Below are 18,803 nucleotides of genomic sequence, written 5' to 3'. Positions count from 1 at the left end.
TGCAGAAAAATGTAAGTGTTCATGCGCAGGCCGTGGCTCTATACATTTAGATCACATGAGTTTGATGCCCTGTGGGGCTTGAATCCTGAAGCCCCGCTAACTATTTCATTTAGAAGCTCGGAGCTGATTGGCTGGCGCTGATAGAGGCGGAGCTTCACAGAACCGGAGCGAGTCGAACAAATAGCAGCTTGTTAGCGGCTAAAGCTAACAAACAGCGAAGAGTCAAAATGAAGGAGGTGGATTATTTACTGGAGTACGAGTTTGAAACTCTTACTTTAGTGGAAAAACTGGAGGAAACTGAGTGACATGTTGACCAATAATAAATTGATTTTATATAGAGCTTTTCTGGACACTCAAAGACACTTTGCAGTATTCATTCACTCCGTACTTGATGGTGGTAAACTATGTACAGTATGTAGCCACAGCTGCCCTGGGGCAAACTGACAGAGGCAAGGCTGCATTTTGTGCCATTGGCCACTCCGACCACCACCAACTCTCACACTGCATTTACACAGGAAGTTCAGTGTCTTGCCAAAGGACACTTTGGCACATGGGCATGCCGACCAAGAGCTTGTAAGAATCTCATATGTATGTAACTTTGCTGGTGGTCTCGAGGTAGAATTCCGCTCTACAAAGCTGAAGCTCCCGGTTCACATCCCAACAGTAACTTTTTTTTTTAATACATTATTTTGTCTTTGTTTTCTTTTACGGCTCTCTCCAAAGTTCAACCTTTTCATCAGCGCCTATATGGTTGTCATAATGTTGTGGCTAAAACATGAATCCACTTTATTTTGCCATTCAGTGGTGTGAAATAAAATCTTGCCCCACCAAGTATTTACATATAGAAATGCCACAGCTTAAGTCACATTCAAACTGTTTCATATTTGGTATCATTTATTTGTGGTGAGTGAAGTCGCCACATTGAGGTAATGACAACTCCGCTGTTTTTAAATGACCAGAGCAGCAAATAATCAAACAGCAAGCTGGGATAAGCTAAGATCAGTGACGCTGAGCAGTTTGTAGTTACAAATGTTAGGCCCTTCGCACTTCCCCGAAGGTGTTACTTGGAGAAGTGGGCGTGTCTTCAGCTCATCTGAAGCGTCGGGCTGCATGAAGCTGCTCCGCCTACTCAAGGCTTTTTAGTTAGTAATGATAGTAATAACACATTGTGTCTGGTAGTGCCTTTCATACACTGTTGGTGTGTCACTTTACATTACATGTTTAAATTGCAGTTAAAAACATATTAATAAGAACAAAACAAAAACATGGACTGAAATATTTTCAAGAAGAATAGGCTTGTCTAAAACGAGTTTGGAGGCCATGCGGGCCGGTGAGACGGTGAGACTGAGAGAGGAGGCAGATCTGAGCGTGTGGAGGAGGTCAGTGAGGGTATGGAGGAGAGAGGGTGGAGAGGAGAGCTACCACTACAACCACCTTGACTACTTCCATCCATCCATCTTCTCCCTCTTACCCGTTCCCGAGTGGTGGGGGTGTCAGTCTGAGCACCGTCACCCAGATCACATTGCACCCATTACCCACAGGAAGGTGGTGCCCGGCGTGGGGCATGAACCCTCTACCTTGAGACTGAGAGTCTCCTGCTCTACCAACTGAGGCTAGCCGGCGGGGGGTCCCTTGACTACTACTACTCATAATAATAATGATGATAATAACAAGGATAATAGTAATAATAGCAACAGCAGCTAAATCATCTTCAATTAAAAATAACAACTTTTACTGACGTCGTGTAAAAAACCCGCGACTGTTCCGACCCTTGGTTTGACCTGCTGGTCTGATTTTGCCCTCGGGGGGAGGGGGGGGGGGGAATAACTGTCCTATGACATTTACAGGGGTGGGGGTGGGGGGTCCTCAGGGTTGATCTTAAACATGCAGGGGGTCCAGGACCCCAAAAAGGCTGAGAACCACTGATGTAGGCGGCGTTTTGGACCAGCTGGAGTTTGTGATTTGAGGGGGAGACCAGACAGAGGGCGCTGCAGTCGTCCAGCCGGGAGGTGACCAGAGGCTGGACGACTGTGGCAGTGCTGCTGGGGTAACAGGGAGGAGCGAGGGCGGGGAGTATTGTGCGGGTGGAAGTAGGCTGACTGAGTGATATTATGTGTTGGTAACTTGTTCTGCGTGTATCAGAATGAATAAAAGTCCTTTTTTAGCTTCTTTCTGTGAGACATTATTTATTACCACAAACAAAGCTGCACTCTTTTTCCAATTTCAGATTTGTGTACCTTGAGAAAAATAACGACCCAGAGTTGAGTTAAAACGTGTTTGAATGATGGGATGCTTGACGTTGGACAGGTGAACACAGTTGCTTGTGTCATTCAGATGATTTCACACTGAGGCGGCTGCAGGTCTTTCTGGTTTGTTGTCCACCAGGTCGAGCAGCACGTGGACCGTCTGTGCGATGCGGCTCAGCCACTCGTCCTCCATCATGAGCTGAGACGAACCGGGATCCTGCCGGGAAGAAACAGGAGCCACACTCAATGAGAAACCAAGCTGGGTGAATTCACTCACACTCTCACTGCAGTTTGGCAGCAGAGCTTTTGTCTGCGGCGTGTTACCCGGGATCAGTTATGTGAGAACAGCTTCTTAGGTCTTCAGCTGTTTTACACACACACACACTGAAGGTGGAGGTCCTGAAGGTGGAGTAAATCAGCCTGATTTATGTGGCAGGATCATTCTGAGCAGTGAACTGAAACACAGAACATGACGGGAAAGCGTGCACACACAGGCTGAGAGGCAGTTAGAAGCAGAGATTCTCATTTCAATCTGACACTGCAGATTTTTCGTCTAATGATGGATTTTTATACTTTATTTAAATGATATCTGTACACTATTTAATAAATTGAAATGTATAATATTTGCAGATGATACAACTTTATATTCCACAGGACAAGACATTAAATTACTGTTGACAAACGTAGGAAAGGAGATGATGATGTGAAAACAATAGTTTGATATTAATAAGTTATCATTAAATGAAAATAAAACTAAATGTATGGTATTTGGTGGGACTCGGACCAATTGTGACATTCAATTGATCCTAAATGGAATAAGAATTGAAAGAGTGTAAGAGACCAGATTCCTGGGGGTACTCCTAGATGATAAATTCAGTTGGAAGACACATATTATATATAGAATATATAAAAAAAAATAAATGATCTAAAACTATTGGTATTATTTATAAAACAAGCGACTTTCTGAACAAGAAAAGTTTGTGCATATTGTATTCCTCACTTATTATGCCATTTATTGTGTTGAGGTTTGGGGAAGTACATATAGAACACATATATACCCTCATTAAACTCCAGAAAAGAATTAATAGAATAATAAATAAAGCTTCCTATCGAGAAAACACTAATAAACTATTCATAGACTCTTGTACCTTAAAATTCATAGATATTGTATATCTAAAAACATAAGAAATACTATTTCAAGTGAAGAATAAAAGTCTTCCCAACAGCTATTCCATTTCTTTTTCAATTAAGAGAAAACAATTCTTATTTAAGAGGATTGTGTGTATTTGAAAGAGATAGTGCGAGATAAATATAGATGTGTTTCCTTTCTGGGAGTCATTTTATGGAATGGACTTAGTGACGACTTAATATTGTGTAAATTTTTGTTGTGCTTCAAAAAAAAAAAATTTAAAAGTAAAATAATTAATGGTTTTAATGAAAAATGATTTCTGTTACTTTTGTTTTGTTTTTCTCTTGTATTACTTTTAGTATGTTCTATATGTTTGTATTTTTTTCCATTTTACCTCTGTTATGTTTAGTTTTTTTCTCTTGTACCACTGGTGTCCTGGGTACCTTTATGGGTTTTTAAGGGAGGAGCAGAAATAAGCCTTGGCTTCTGCCTGGACCCATTTCGGCTCCAGATAGTGTGAAAAACAAAAAACATGTGTGTGTGTGTGTGTGAACTCCAAAGCACTGTGAACTGAATGCACGGAAATTCAACTTTCGCCCTGAAACTGTAACTGTAACGAAAATAAACCATCCATCCATCCATCCATCCATCCATCCATCCATTCATTCATTCATTCATTCATTCATTCATTCATTCATCCACCAGGCAGCTAAACCAGATTGCATCAAATCAGAATTACTACCACACTCTGTGGAATATAAAGTAATTCAGCACTTGGTAGACCGAATACCTTCACCAACGCCACATTTGTCACCATGGAAACCGATGGATGACAAGGTTATTTGATCAACCACACCACTCTTTCCATCATTTGTCATTTGAATTTCTTCATGTAATCAGTGTTGGGATTTACACACACACACACACACACACACACACACACACACACACACACACACACACACACACACACACACACACACACACACACACACACACACACACACACACACACACACACACACTCTCTTTGTACATAGTGTTTGCTGTTCAATAGATTAGATCTCCGTGTTAGATGTCGTTTGCTACTTGAATGTGTTGATTTATGGAATGATTTCAGAATTATTTATGAATTAATACATTTTGTTAATAAACGCCTGTTAGCTGAATTGAACGCTTCTTGGTGATTATTGTGTATTTATTGTTGACAATTCACTGGTTTGTAACAATCTGTGCTCGGATCTCACACCTTCCCTTTTATTTAAGATTGTTATATTTTACACAGAAATATTAACTTACTTAAATAAACCTTTTACAAACGAGACTGATATTTTTGTATTAGCTATTTCCAGTTTATCTGGTGGTGCCCCGATTTATTATTAATAGATAAATAACAAATTTATTCAAATTAATAATTTTTCATTGATAAATAATTTTTGATAATTTATTAACTTTTAAGTAATTACTCAATTACTTTAAGAGTTGTTAATGAGTAAATGACCGTTTACTTCCATTAATAATTTAAATTTTTCATAAATTACTTCCAGTAATTTATTGCTTTCAGTAATCTATTACTTACAGTAATTTAATGCTAATAACCAACCATAAATCCCAACATCAGTGTTTGACACAGATGTACACAAATTTTACAATTTCTGTGTTAATTTTTTCACAGTATTTTGGGAATTAATTCAGAAATGGCTCGCCACTGGTCCTTGGATGATGACAAATCATCCCTGAAGATTTCATGCAATTCGGGTGAATCGTTTTTGTGAAAAGTTGGTCCAGCCAAATACATAATCTTCACCCCATTTATTTCCCCTTGTTGGCAAAGGTAAATATCCTGCAGTTCAGCGTGTTAACCTGGAATAGGAATAACCACACACCAGTGTCTAAAGAGTTTGCATGTTTGCCTTCAATTTCATTGTAGTTCATTATAAGCTCGTCAGGAGGAGCAAATTAGAACAAAATATTGAAATAAGTACAATCCTCTCTTTATCAGGGTGGGAAGAGAGATGGTTCTATAATTGTTGAAAACATTTCACAAAACCTAAATAAATCCAGTTCTTTAGCCAAAAACTTTTCAACGTTTTACCATTAGAAACATTTACAAGAACATAAGGTAGTGAAATTGTTGCAAACAAAGATCTAGAAATATTTCTACCGCTGTGTTTCTATTCTATCATCTTGTTGATTCCTGCAGCCTTCATGCATGTTTTCATAGATTCACCCTCACAGCTAATGTTATTTCACTGACATCTCGCTGTTATATCCACTAATCCTCCTTAAACAGAACCGAATAGTACAGATACTCATAGTAGTAAATTCAAATGAATGTTTTGTTAGTACTTGTTTGACGTGCTGGTTCTGGCCCCTGGACGTATGTTTGACACCCATGTTCTCAAGGTGTGTGTGTGTGTGTGTGTGTGATCACTACATTTGTTCACAGCTGAATTACAGTCACAAAACGACTCTCACAATATAACATAAGTTTCGGACTATAAGCCACTACTTTCTTCACACACTTTGAACCCTGGGGCTTTTACAATGACGTGGCTAATTGATGGATTATTACGGGTAAACGGGCTTCATGCCCCCAGATTCTAATCCCCCCATGTAATCCAATCCACCTGCTGTTTTGAGCCTCTGCTTCTCCAAAACGTTGCCTAAAAGTGATTTTTGAGCTCTTCATGACCTCGTCTCGTGCTGCTTTCCGAGGTACCTGTGGGCCTGTAGGACAAGAATCTGGTGCAGTTTGCTGAAAACAATTAGATTTTCTCTGAATTTATGGTATAAAAAGCTTGTACAGGACTGTATATGTTGTTTATGTTGGTGTGAATTCAGTGTGTAGTTGTGAGAAAATGCTCAGTGAATCCAATTGAAAGTTGACACAGAGGTACCTGAGAGACTGTAGAATAAGAATGTGGTGCAGTTTGCTGAAAACAATTTGATTTTCTATGAATTTTTTGGCAATAAACCTTTATAGTACTCTTATCAATTGAATATTTTATTTCATAATAGTGAGAAAATGCTACTGTGATTCCAGTTGAAAATTGGTACTGAGGTACTTAGGGGCCGGTAGAAGAGGAATGTGTGCAGTTTTCTGAAAACTATTTGATTTTCTATGCATTTATGGATGTACAGTACCATGTATAGCTTGGTGTGAATTCAGTGTGTAATTGTGAGAAAATGCCAGAGTGATTCTGGTTGAAAATTGACCCACAGGTACCTGGGAGCCTGTAGAACAAGAATGTGGTGAAGTTTGCTGAAAACAATTCGATTTTTGATGAATTTTCGTTACAATAATCCTGTATAGTACTGTTGGGATATATGCTTGCAACTGAGGTGTACTTGAACGCACCACGAAGCTCCCGTCGGCTTCTGACTGCTTTACCGTAATACGCAATGTAAACAGGCACTGTAGTTTAAGCGGATACGAGACCAAGCACGTCTCCCACAAACCCAACCCACCTCAACGTTGACTCCGCCCACGTTGAGGCACGTTGAGTTCATCGACGCCGTAGCCAGGGGCTTCTCTCGCCCCCTGATCTTATGCTGTAAAGTGAGGTGAATGTATAGAGATGAACTTCCTGTCTTGGGGGAAACATAAAGAGCAGCAGACGCTTCATTTCTCTGGACAAGCACAAAAAGCACAAGCAGAAAAACACACTCAGGTTTCCTTTTTAATCTCTTCTCCATCACGGGAAAACTTTACATATAGATCGATATAAACTCAAAAGGTTTCTTAATATTAATACAAGGGTAATGTAAAGGTATAAAATACAACAGTGTTTCTGATCCAACAGGTTTAAGAATATATCTGGCGTAAACCAGCAAGTAGCTCTGACTTATAAAACAAACAAACATGTGAACTGCTAGAAAAGCTTCTGGAAAGTTTTTACAGCGACGTTAGAGAAGAGCAGAGCTGTGGACAAAAGGCAGCCTGCGACATACAAAGGACGGACGTATAAAAGACAGTGTGCAGGTTGACCTGAATGGCTTCTGGTATTTAGTCTCCTCAAGATAAAGTCGGTCAAAGAAATGCTATAGAAAATGTCATTTCATTCATCTGAAACAAACGCATCGCTTTTTGAGTCCTGGAAGTCGTTTTCCTCCGGATGAAGCTCCGAACTGTTAACCTACCCTCTTAGCTTCTGTTAGTTAAGTGATGCTGACGCAGCCAACGAACAAAACCCAAACCACAGAACGCGTCAACTAACAGCCTAAGAAGTGGGAATGTGCTGTGTTAGTGAGCCAATAGCAGCAGATTTGGTCAAACGTCGTTCTGGCTAACAGAAGCTAACAAACTTCCTCCGCTAACAGCCGCTTCTCTCACGTTGGACGGTTCGAATCCCCGTCCTCAGCTCAGCCTGCTTAAAGGTTAAAACAGACATTTTAATGAGCTCCAATTTATTCAGTGGGACATATAAAAACGGTAGGATACTGTCCACATCGATATTTAACCCTGAACACTCTGAGGAAGGAGAGTCAGCCATTAAAAAGGACAAAGGTTAATTAAAGTGGTTTGTTGATGGGGTTTTCTTTTGTAACTTTTGAGCTTGAGCATCTGGACGGGTTCCTTCCAGCAGATCTGAGCTTTAGAAAAGTGAAACCCTGAACCCAGCCTGCTCTCAGATTCTGGGTAGTTTAAGGTGGTTTCAGTTCATGTGCACACGTTGAGCTTGACTGAGCAGGAAGCAGACACGGCTTGGAGGAAACAGCAGAGGCCTTCACCACAGCAAAGAGTCAACCAGTCAACTATCTTTCCCACGTTATTAGGCCTTTATTACGACGCTGACTGGACCAATTCATCTCGGTATGTCAGTGGAGTCTAATCTGGCTGTAATGCTAATAAGTACCCCCCCACCACCACAAGTCACTGTAACCTGAAACCGGCCAGCAGGTGGCAGTACTGCTTATGGCTGAGAGAGCAGGTGTGATAGCAAAGCTTGTGCTGACAACATAACATCGGCATGGAGGAATAGGAGCACAAGGAAAGCTGCAGAACCTCTGTTACAAGACCAGATGAGTTGACTGCAAAACACTTAATTTCTTGATTGTATCATATTTAGTCAAATAAAAGCATTTAATGTGAACTTTGACTTGTATTTTTTCCCTAAATCGATAGTGTTCCATGCTTCATTGTACCAGTGCAGCGCCTCTTAGATGAACTCTTTAGACGACCACCCGTGAAGGTGAAACCTTTGCTGTTCCCCCACAGAAACAAAAATAAACTCAAAGCGAACGTCAAAATAAATTAAAAGGCAATAATTTAATAACTTGTTTACATTTGTACAACCATGAATTGGCTGTTCGGGAACATGAAGACTTTCCGGAGAGTCTCCTGGAGGTTCGTACCGTCTGTTTGCAGGAGGGCCGCGCCCACAGCGCCCCCTGCTGGTCCGCCCCGCCCACACACAAACACGTTAACAGGCACTGATTGAGCCGTGTCACGCCGACACGTGGCTGCCGGCCTTTTAATGACCTACATCATTTGTGTCTAAAGCTAAAAAAAAAATGACATTCATGGTCCAGTCTCTGCAGCTTCCAGCAGGGGGAGCAGCTGAGCCACCACAGCCACCCAGATGTTTACTGTCCAGGACGTCTACATGCACACAGCTGTTCTCCAGCTGCAGGGTTGCTCTGAGATAAACTGAATCTCTCTCTCTCTCTCGCTCTCGCTCTCTCTCAGCTGTCACCTGAGTGTGTGAGTGTCTCCGTGGACTTGGTCCCACATGTCAGGAGCTGTGAGCTTTAGACGAGCAGGTAGCAGTACAGGATGTAGAGCAGCACCATGGCTGCGCAGTAGAAGAGCAGGAAGTCTGTGGACAGAGGCGACGACGAGGACGAAGACGAAGAGGAGCAGGACGCAGGCGAGGAAGGACAGCGGGACCCGTCCTCGTCCCCCACTGTCCCCCCACACTCCACAGCCAGCAGGGCCGTCACACAGCGCAGCACAGCGGGCAGCTTACACAGAAGCACATCAGAGGACACACACACCTCAGTCTACACACACACACACACACACACACACACACACACACACACACACACACACACACACACACACACACACACACACACACACACACACACACACACACACACACACACACACACACACACACACACACACACACACACACACACACACACACACACACACACACACACACACACACGTCAGAGGGACACAGAGGAAGTTGGTTAAAATAAGGTTTGGACTCTCACAGCAGATATTTTCAGTCCCTTCAGGATCTTTCACCTTTTCATTGAGGTTATTAAGGGAAAATATTCATTCGAACTTTTTTTTTTTTTTTTAAATTTTAGATGGAATTTTGGCTCGAGTTCTTCTCATGTGAGTATTTGTGGGGTACAATTTTTTTATTTTGCAGAAATTGGAAGTCCAAAGGGACAACAAAAAGTTTGAATGGAATTCTTTATTAATCCAATAGGGAAAATAAAACAAAACAAAAAACAGTTGCCTCCTAAATAAATTGATGTCATGTAACATCTTCCTGTGATAAGATAAATACTGGATACTGAGATTTACTTCCATATAAAGAAAACATTGTGTGAAAGATTGTAGAAAAGTGTCGGATTGTGGTGATTCATATCGAACATTAATGACGCTAAACGTCAGTGACATTCACTCCAGCTCATTGTTTTAATACTCCGTGCTTTGTCTCCTCAGCCCAGATGAAACAGAATATATGTTCACATTTCCTGTAGGGACTGAAGTAAAGAGCTTCAGACTGTGACAGTCCAAAGCTGACATGAAAACACAAACGTCACAGAGCCGCTCGCAGCACATGAAGAAGGAATATCTGGAAACAAAGAGTTTTACCTCCGTCACGCCCAGCTTCCGACAAGCAGCGAGGAAGTTTTCCACATTGAGTCGACACTTTGCTGGACTCAGTTTGGCCTGAAAACACACACACACACACAAACAAACAAACAAACACACACACATACACACACACACCAAACTCTGTTAATTCTCTTTCCACACCAGACCTGCAGTCAGAAGTTTCACTGGCTGGTCGTAACATGAGAACATTTCCAGTCTGGCTTTATTTATGGGTGGTTTGAATGTATTTGACCAACTTTTCACACAAACGTTTGACCCCAATTGCATTAAATTTTCAAGAACGATTCGTCTTTATCCAAGGATGGTTCCGTTAACTTTTGAGAGCCATTAGGTCAAAGGTCAAGGTCACAAAAAGGTCAAAAGCGTATCTTTGTCATAACAGTTTTAATTCCATCGATGTCAACCCAAAGCCAAAATGTTCCGTTTGTGTTGCAACACACGATGCAGTGGCGTCATTAGCCTGGGTAGCAGTTGGGGGGGTCAAAGGTCGGGGAGGAGGGGGTCACACATAAATTGTAAATTGTGTGTACGTGTGTGTCAGGCAGTGGTAACATGAAGTTCAATTCAAATGACCGTGACAAAAGATGGAAGGAGTGTATAAACTCATTGGTTTACATGGGGACGGTATGCGCTCTACTAAGTGTTCCTTCTAGTTCTTTTATTTACTGATTGCTTAGTTTATTTACTTTTCTATTGGTAGAGTAATTCTTTTATTTTTTATCTTGTTGCAATTTAGCTTTCTTATTTTTACCTTCTGTTTCTTTGTTAAAGTAAAGCTAGTGACGCTTCCTCAGTCGTCTCTGAACACACGTGTGTCTTCAGGACTCACCACTGCAGGAGACGGGATGTGGATGATGGACACGGAGCGAGGACGAATGTGATTCACCAACTGGCAGAGGACAGTGCCGTTGGACAAGGCCTCACCCAGATCCTCCGACAGAGTGACCTGCAGCCGGGACTCCAGAGTCTGAGGGCCCAGAGGCAGAACTCAAACACGTCATCAGACAGTTTATTACAGCCACACATCAGGAAGCTTATGGTAGTGTGTGTGTGTGTGTGTGTGTGTGTGTGTGTGTGTGTGTGTGTGTGTGTGTGTGTGTGTGTGTGTGTGTGTGTGTGTGTGTGTGTGTGTGTGTGTGTGTGTGTGTGTGTGTGTGTGTGTGCTTACCCTGCGTAGCTGTGAGATGTCTGCTCGCTCCTCTTTAGGAGAACGCAGCATGGAGCGAGACTCGCTTCTGCCTGATTCAGCAAGACTGAAGACGGATCCTGAGGAAACACAGATAGTTTGCTTTAGTGTGTGTGTGTGTGTGTGTGTGTGTGTGTGTGTGTGTGTGTGTGTGTGTGTGTGTGTGTGTGTGCGTGTGTGAGTATGTGTGTACCTGTGGTTTTGACGTTGCTGCGGGACGAGGCCCGGAACAGGAAGCTGTTGGGTTTGTGGGCCTGGCCTGGAGGAGGAGACGTCTTCGGGGAAGAGGGAGGGTCTGACACACATTACAAAGAAACTCAGTCAGAAGCATTGAGACCTTCAGGATTCAGAATCAGACACAATCGGCTGGGGCTCTCTCTCTCATTACTCGGCAGCAGTTTTACAAGACTATTCATTCATAGTTTCTCATCACAGGTTGGGAGCAGTAACAGCATCGGCTGGAATGGAAGTAACCAAAGAAAATCAACACTGAGGCTTCATTAAAAAACAACAATCACAATCTTTGAAATGTTTAACCTTTCATCAAATGCACACTTTTCAAAATCTTTTGACAACAAAGTCAAATAAAAGAACGTGAGGTGTATTTACAGATTATCACTCTGCTGTGGCCTCGGACCTAAATGAGCTCGACCCTGAGTCTTTTACTTTGGTAGTTGTTGAAGTTGTGTTCAACGTTTCTATACACGTACTTGCAGCCATGCGGTTTCTGGTTTAATCTGATGTGGAACTCAATATGTTCCATAGTACTCGCAGTATTTCTTTATTCTAATAATATGTTCAGTGCCTGTAGCAGCAGAGCAGCATGATGGTACCGCCACCATGTTTTACAGTAGGCGGGCAGGACTTTCATCCATGGCCTTTATGTTTTGGCTTGTAAACAAACTAAATGTATTTTTAATATTGTTCATCAGAGTACCTTAAAGATGTGGCTCATCATAAGGTTAAGGTCATATGTGAAAATATATGTATGATTAATGTAAATGCTGTGAGAAATCCCACGAGGTCCTTGCACCATCTTTGTTTAGAGGAGAATCAAGACATTTTCAATGAATGGTTAATGTGACGGAGGAGCTCTGAGAGGGTGGTACCTGTCCTGTTGATGGACCTCTGAAGAAGAAGTGACGGAGACACCACCGAGTTGGACAGATCGGGACTCTACAAACAAAGAGGAGAGTGAAGACATGTTGTGACTGAGATCCTCTGCTTCCTCCTCCTGTGGCGACTGAAACTCACCGCACTGCTTTGCCTCAGGCTGGATGGGGAGCTGCTGCTCTCTGGGGATCCACCACTAGGGGGAGACACACACTACATTTAAATCTGCGCCACGACATACGTGAGGCTACAGAAGTGTTTGTGTCTGGTGTTTATCTGCCTCAAGGCCTCACTCACCACGAGCTGCTTCCTGTCTCTGCTGCGGAGGACACATGACTTCCTGTTTTGGAGGATTGCTTCACCAAACTGAAAATGACCCAATTCGCCATGAGAGCGTATAGTTAGAAACCAAAGAGGAGGGAGTGGCCTGAGACATTGTAGGAAATGATGCCAGCTGACCTGCTCTTCTCCCTCTGCTGCTGCAGGCGCTCTCTCTCCTGCCAGATGAACAGGGTGCCGGGCCTCCGCCGCTCCTCCAGGGTCGGGCTGGACGGCGACAGAGGAGACGAGGACTGTGAGGAGCCCACGTCCACGCTGAGGCTCGGTCTACCACAGTGACCACAGAGACGGAGGAAACTGAACTGAGACTCTTTTCACACTGTGCTGTTTGTGTAAATAAACAGATTTGAGCCATACACAATAAAATGTGATGTTTGGAGGTGAAAACCTTGACAAACTCAAAATGTTTCATTCCTGTAGAACTTTTCAGCGAAACATTTCCAGTTCTTTAAAACCATCAAATGTTACTTTAAAAACAATGAAAGAAGGTACACATCATCAGATGGGTTGTATTTCTTTTGTTTGTACTTCTCAGTCTTCACATAAAGTCTGTGCTGTTCGTCTCTTTTTGTCCTGATCAATGTTTTAGAGGTGATGTGGATCATTTTCATTATTTCCTCAAATAATAATCAATGAAAAATTAATTGGCAAGTTGCCAGATAAGTTCCCCGCTCGTCTTAACGGTGAGTGAGATAAATCTACTGAGATCAGAATTATCAGGATGTTTTCACCATTTTATCTGCTACACACATGCTAAATGATTCTTTTGACTTTTATTTTAACTTCCTCCAGATTTTCCAACAAACAGTTTGAACTGTTTTAGTTATACTAATGTTCTTTGCTTCACATCAAACATATCTGAGGCGCTTTCATCACTACATTCGTGGTTCTCTTTACTCACTTCTATTCATATTAATTTTGATTGAAAAGCTGAATTTTACTGTTTTTCTACAGTCTTGACATCATTTTTCTTTTCAAGTTTTGTCAAGTGCAGCATTTGATAATGAGGTCGATATTCTGCTTAAACTGACAGTGTGTTAGTGACATTATGTTACATGACGTCACTGCTGTGAGTGTCAGGCTGGGTTCACAAAGTCAATCTTCAGACTTTGTGATAATTAATTCACCACAGAACTGCTGCTCACATCAGAAGTCAGTTCTAAACCTGTTTGGTCCATTGACAGTGGTTGTGTCTGGAGTTTATCAATATACTCAATGAGGGTGAACATCAGCAGCATTGTAACTAAAACATTTCTTTTAACTGGAACTGTGAGCTTTTATTCTGAAGGTTTTGGATGTTACAGTTTGAGGATCCTCCAGTCTATTTTGAGAAGTCCCACAGGATGTGCAGTCGGCCAACATGTGAAACATCCGCCAGTGGAAGCTGAATGTCCCCTAAAATCCAAGTGAGGGTCTGAGAGGCCAAAGACTCTGATCCATCCGAGAGTGAGGTCTGCACAAAACACGCTGACCCTTCACAGTGAGGAGAACACATCTCACAAACTTCTTTTAATTTTCCTGTAAAACCATAATGGATGTCTGTGTTGCATTCATGTCATTTTACAACTGAATCAACAATTGCGAGCATTTTATTCCTGTTTTAGCTGATTTAACTATTTATAAACTTAACATTTTTTCATTTGAAGCTACTTTTGTTATTTCACTTTTAGCTGTTTGTAACATTTTTCACAATGTTAGACGTTTGAACAACTTTTTCCTCTTTACTATTGGAAGTCCTTTTTTAACCTTTTCAGTTGTTTTAGCTGATTTTGGTGATTTCTCCCTTCATAAAACAAACATACTATTATCAGTGAAAAACATTCATCTGTAAAAATAAATTAAAGTGAAAATCTTCATATTCTTCACAGACTTTTTTTAATTTGAATTTAATCCTGGTTATCTTACCAAGAGGGGACTTTGGAGACTTAATATTTCTGAGCTGAAGTGAAAAGCAAGCAGGAGACATCCTAAATTCGAAACAGATTCCACCTTTTTCGCACATTTCCACTGCTTGAGCAACTCCCAAAGTGCCTGGCAATCATATTCACCCATTCACACACACAGATTCATATAAACACTCACACACCAATGGAAGGATTGAACCTCAAGCTGCTCAGTCCTTCCATGTCGGAGCGATTAAGGTTCAGTAGATGAGCTTTCAGGTCTGCCTCCTTGCCAACCTTTAGTACAGGGACAGTCTGATACCTTGTTTAGTCTGGGAATATCCCTGACACAAGAGTTACATAAACAGTTGGATTTATGCAACGAAATGCTGACAAAAACACCTAAAAACACCTAAAACTGCCAAGTCCGCTCCAGCATCTTCAGCTAACGCTAATGCTAACGGCTCTAGTCTGGACCTGCTCTGGCAAGATACAAGATAGACGTGACGCGATATGGAGGACCTGACTCCCATCTGCAAGAACGTTTCCCACAAGATCTGCAATCAGGTCGACGGGCTTTACAAGTCGGAACAGACCCTTCAGGTGCTACAGGGCCCTCAACAGAACTGCTGGAGAAGGTAGGAGCCGTTGAAGAGCTGCTGCACCAGAATGAAAAGAGAAAAGACGTTGAAAACAACACGCTCAAGCGGAGCGCGTTTTTTGATAAAACAAGAATCAGGTCGAGGTTTTCACAACATCAGGGGGAAACACTGAACTTATAAAGTAGACCCTAAACACATTGTTGTCCCTCGGTCTGTATAAACAGATGGTTAATGGCACTGTGTGGCTGCCTTGTTGCCAGTTAGTCATGCACGCTTGGCGGCAGAGTTGAGCTCGCTTCTATAGCGACTTATCTGTTTGAGAGCAGCTACGTCAGGTTTCGGAGATTCACCCTGTGCTGGCGGAGCCGGATAGAGGAGCGGCGGCGGAGCCGGACTCCCATCATCCAGGCCGGCAACAGGCACCAAACATGCAGTGATGGGATCCAGGAAATGTCGGAGCTCATCGAAGGAGCAGGATAACCCATGTCCTGTCTGGGAAATGGAAAAGGACTGTGCCAGCCGACCACTGTGTTTACCGTGACAGAGTAGGCACTTTCGCTGGGGGCGGGGCTACAGCCAAGGCCCGGTAACAGAGAGCTGGGATTCCGGATAGGAGCGGGGAGTAGCCCTCTGGTCACCTTGAAACGCTGGGTCTCGGTTAGTTTGTAAACAATCGTTCCAGCGGGGGGGGTGAGGATTGGACGTGGTGCATAGTGCATTCTGGGTAGTAAACAAATAAAGCTAACGCTGCGAACAAGAAGCAGCAGACAAACAAGGCGCCGTCACTCCAATGGGGGCGCACTCACAGTAACGTTCATCAGGCAGTACGTTCAGTTAACGTTCGCCCAAAATATGAACGAGTTCATGAACGAGCGTTGACTGAACTCGTTCAGGCCCAACACTGTGTGGAGTAGTGAGAAAGAAGTGGAAAATGAGCTCATTGATACCTGGTCTGAAGACTAGATATTGTGGTTGCTTGTGGCTACACATTAACCACGAGCTAACTAGCCTAGCCACCACGAGGTAAAGCAGCGGGAGTTTATGCCTTTGAGGTGTCCTCTCTTCGGAGGGACAGGTCACGAGGACAAATTGATATTGAACGAACCAAACAACAAATATGTTATTGTGATTTAAAAGCACATAACTGAACCAATACAAAGATGTATACAACATACTGTATATATATATATATATATATATATATATATATATATATATATATATATATACACATGTACATAAGATGTATACAAAATAATTATTAAATAAGATTTAATTAACTTCAGGGACCACATACTGTCCAGTTTCATCCTCAGTGGACCAGACTGGTAAAATATTGCTATAATAACCTTTAAATTTACACTAGAAAGTTTTTCTTTGTTGTGGTCACAGTGTGTGTAATGAAATTATCTATATTTTTGCAAGATCGAACAGTTAGTACTGAAAATGTCAACAATCTCAACATAGTCATTTTAATGACACTTTTTGGCGCAAAATACAATGAAATGTCAAAAAAAACTTGTATAAATCCTTTATAACCTCCTTGCTTGGTGGGACCAGATTAAAGGAAAGTGAAACCTTCATGTGCGTAGAGGACACGTGACGTCAAAATCGACATCCATCCTGTGCGCCGGGCTCCGACCCACTGCGGTCGACGGCACAGCCCAAATTTTGTGACGATGCGACCTGTACCCAGATGCTCCAGAGCTACTGGGCGCTTGTGTGAGGAGATCCTCCGTCTCCCGGTCTGAACAATCACAATTTAAAAGCAAATAAAGATCCACTACAGGCTCAGAAGTCCTGTAGTGAAATATAAATTACTTTAGGAACGGTGGAGAACGCCGGGCAGCAGAAGTGGAGATATTTTCAGGATCGTTACGTTACGTTATGGAAAGTTAAGGAAGTGAGTCCAGAGTGGAGTATGGATGCAATTGCGTATCACCCGCGGCCTGCGGACAGTCTGCGGACATGTAATGTGGAGAGCAGCGCAGCATCGTGCTGCGGGGAACCGGCGAATATTCAGATCTCAAAACTAATCTCCTGAAACCACCACAACGTCTGAATATTTGAATAATCAGGTCCAGCCCAAGTATTTTGGCCGTTTCAGTGTCGCTCTGCTTGAAATTTGCCAGGAGAACCAGTCTGTTGTCCTCGTCGGGCAGGTTGTCCTCATTAAGGTGTGTTAACAGGTAAATATGTGTCCGTCCACAGTGACGTGTCCAGTACAGGGTGGAGCTCTTACCAGGTCCACTTGTCAGAGGTTCTACTGTACTAAGAAATGGAATTTGCTTCCTATTTCGCATTAATGCATTAATGCATTAATGCTATTAAAATCGTTGCACTTCCAAGGTTCCTATATCTCTTTCAAAACCGTCCTACCTATTTTCCGTTATCTTTCTGTAAACAAGGGGGATTCAGTTATCTTTTCATTTGCCTGGGCAAACGAACCCCCTCACATTTCTAAAGCCCACCTCCAGAAGAATGTAAACATGGGTGGTTTCAGCTTCCCTGTATATAGACACGACCACTGGGCTGCGAATGCTCAGGCTCTCACTTTCTCCTGAGCATGACTGGTCTGCCGTTTCCCCACTCGGGTGAAAAATCAAATCCATGTTAGTTTCAGAAACCTCTCCCCTAGTGAGGCTTTTAAAAAAAAATTTTTTTTTTAAAAACACAACCTTCCAATAAATAATTTTAATCATTATATCCCAATAACACAATCACTTGCTTAAACCAGGATTGATGGATGGAGTGTTTTGTTTTGGACTGGAGGAAGAGGAGGTCCAGACTAAATATCACCTTATTCAAACACATTTTTATCAATACTTGCAGGTCAGGCATTTTGTAAGGGAATATGTCTCTAGATTCCCAATGACACCACAGAACCATGATTGTTCTATGGCAGGGGTGGGGAACCCTGGTCCTCAAGAGCCGCAGTCCTGCACGTTTTCAATGTGTCCTTGCATCAACACAGCTGACAGCAATTATTGGCTCGTTATCAAGCTTTCTGCAGGGTTCATCATGATAACTCAGGTGTGTTTGAGCAGGGAGACATGGAAAACAGGCAGGGCTGCGGCTCTTGAGGACCAGGGTTCCCTACCCCTGTTCTATGGTATCCTCCATTCACAGCTAAACATCTGATCTCTCGCTTTGTGACTGCTTTTGAGACACCAGCATGTACCAGTCATCTCAGAGATGTGTGGCCAGATGATCTGCTGTCAGATGAACTATGGGGAGAAACCCTGGCCAGTGTACAGAACTGTTCCATCAACTTTAGGTACTGATTCATTCAATTTAAGGTCATACAAAGGTTGTGTTACTCCAAAATCAAACTCCATAATACAGTGAGGTCCATTTATATTTGGACATTGACACAATTACTTTTGTTTTACTTGTTTAATGAAACATATTCCAATTATAGTTATATAATTGAC

The 18,803-nt window shown here is 42.3% G+C and overlaps 1 protein-coding gene across 3 annotated transcripts in view; it reads right to left on the bottom strand.

Annotated features, from left to right (window-relative positions):
- Nucleotides 1-2,163: 2,163 nt before the first annotated feature.
- Nucleotides 2,164-18,803, bottom strand: part of lrch4 (leucine-rich repeats and calponin homology (CH) domain containing 4) — a 52,815-nt gene continuing 36,175 nt past the window's right edge. The window contains exons 10-19 of one of the 3 annotated variants that reach the window (XM_080486195.1): nt 13,005-13,151; nt 12,843-12,911; nt 12,687-12,741; nt 12,542-12,608; nt 11,626-11,727; nt 11,415-11,512; nt 11,076-11,213; nt 10,223-10,300; nt 6,847-6,930; nt 2,164-2,463 (exon numbers count right to left, since the gene is read on the bottom strand). In XM_080486195.1, coding sequence (XP_080342321.1) covers nt 2,341-2,463; nt 6,847-6,930; nt 10,223-10,300; nt 11,076-11,213; nt 11,415-11,512; nt 11,626-11,727; nt 12,542-12,608; nt 12,687-12,741; nt 12,843-12,911; nt 13,005-13,151 — 961 coding nt within the window. In that variant the 3' untranslated portion in view covers nt 2,164-2,340. Of the gene's footprint in view, nt 2,464-6,846; nt 6,931-7,038; nt 9,382-10,222; nt 10,301-11,075; nt 11,214-11,414; nt 11,513-11,625; nt 11,728-12,541; nt 12,609-12,686; nt 12,742-12,842; nt 12,912-13,004; nt 13,152-18,803 lie in introns of those variants that run through there. The other 2 variants (XM_080486196.1, XM_080486194.1) reach the window with 2 other exon arrangements.

Source organism: Lipophrys pholis (genome assembly GCF_963383615.2).
Source record: "Lipophrys pholis genome assembly, chromosome: 18".
Classification (NCBI taxonomy): Eukaryota; Metazoa; Chordata; class Actinopteri; order Blenniiformes; family Blenniidae; genus Lipophrys; species Lipophrys pholis.
This window is presented reverse-complemented; position numbering and strand designations above follow the sequence as displayed.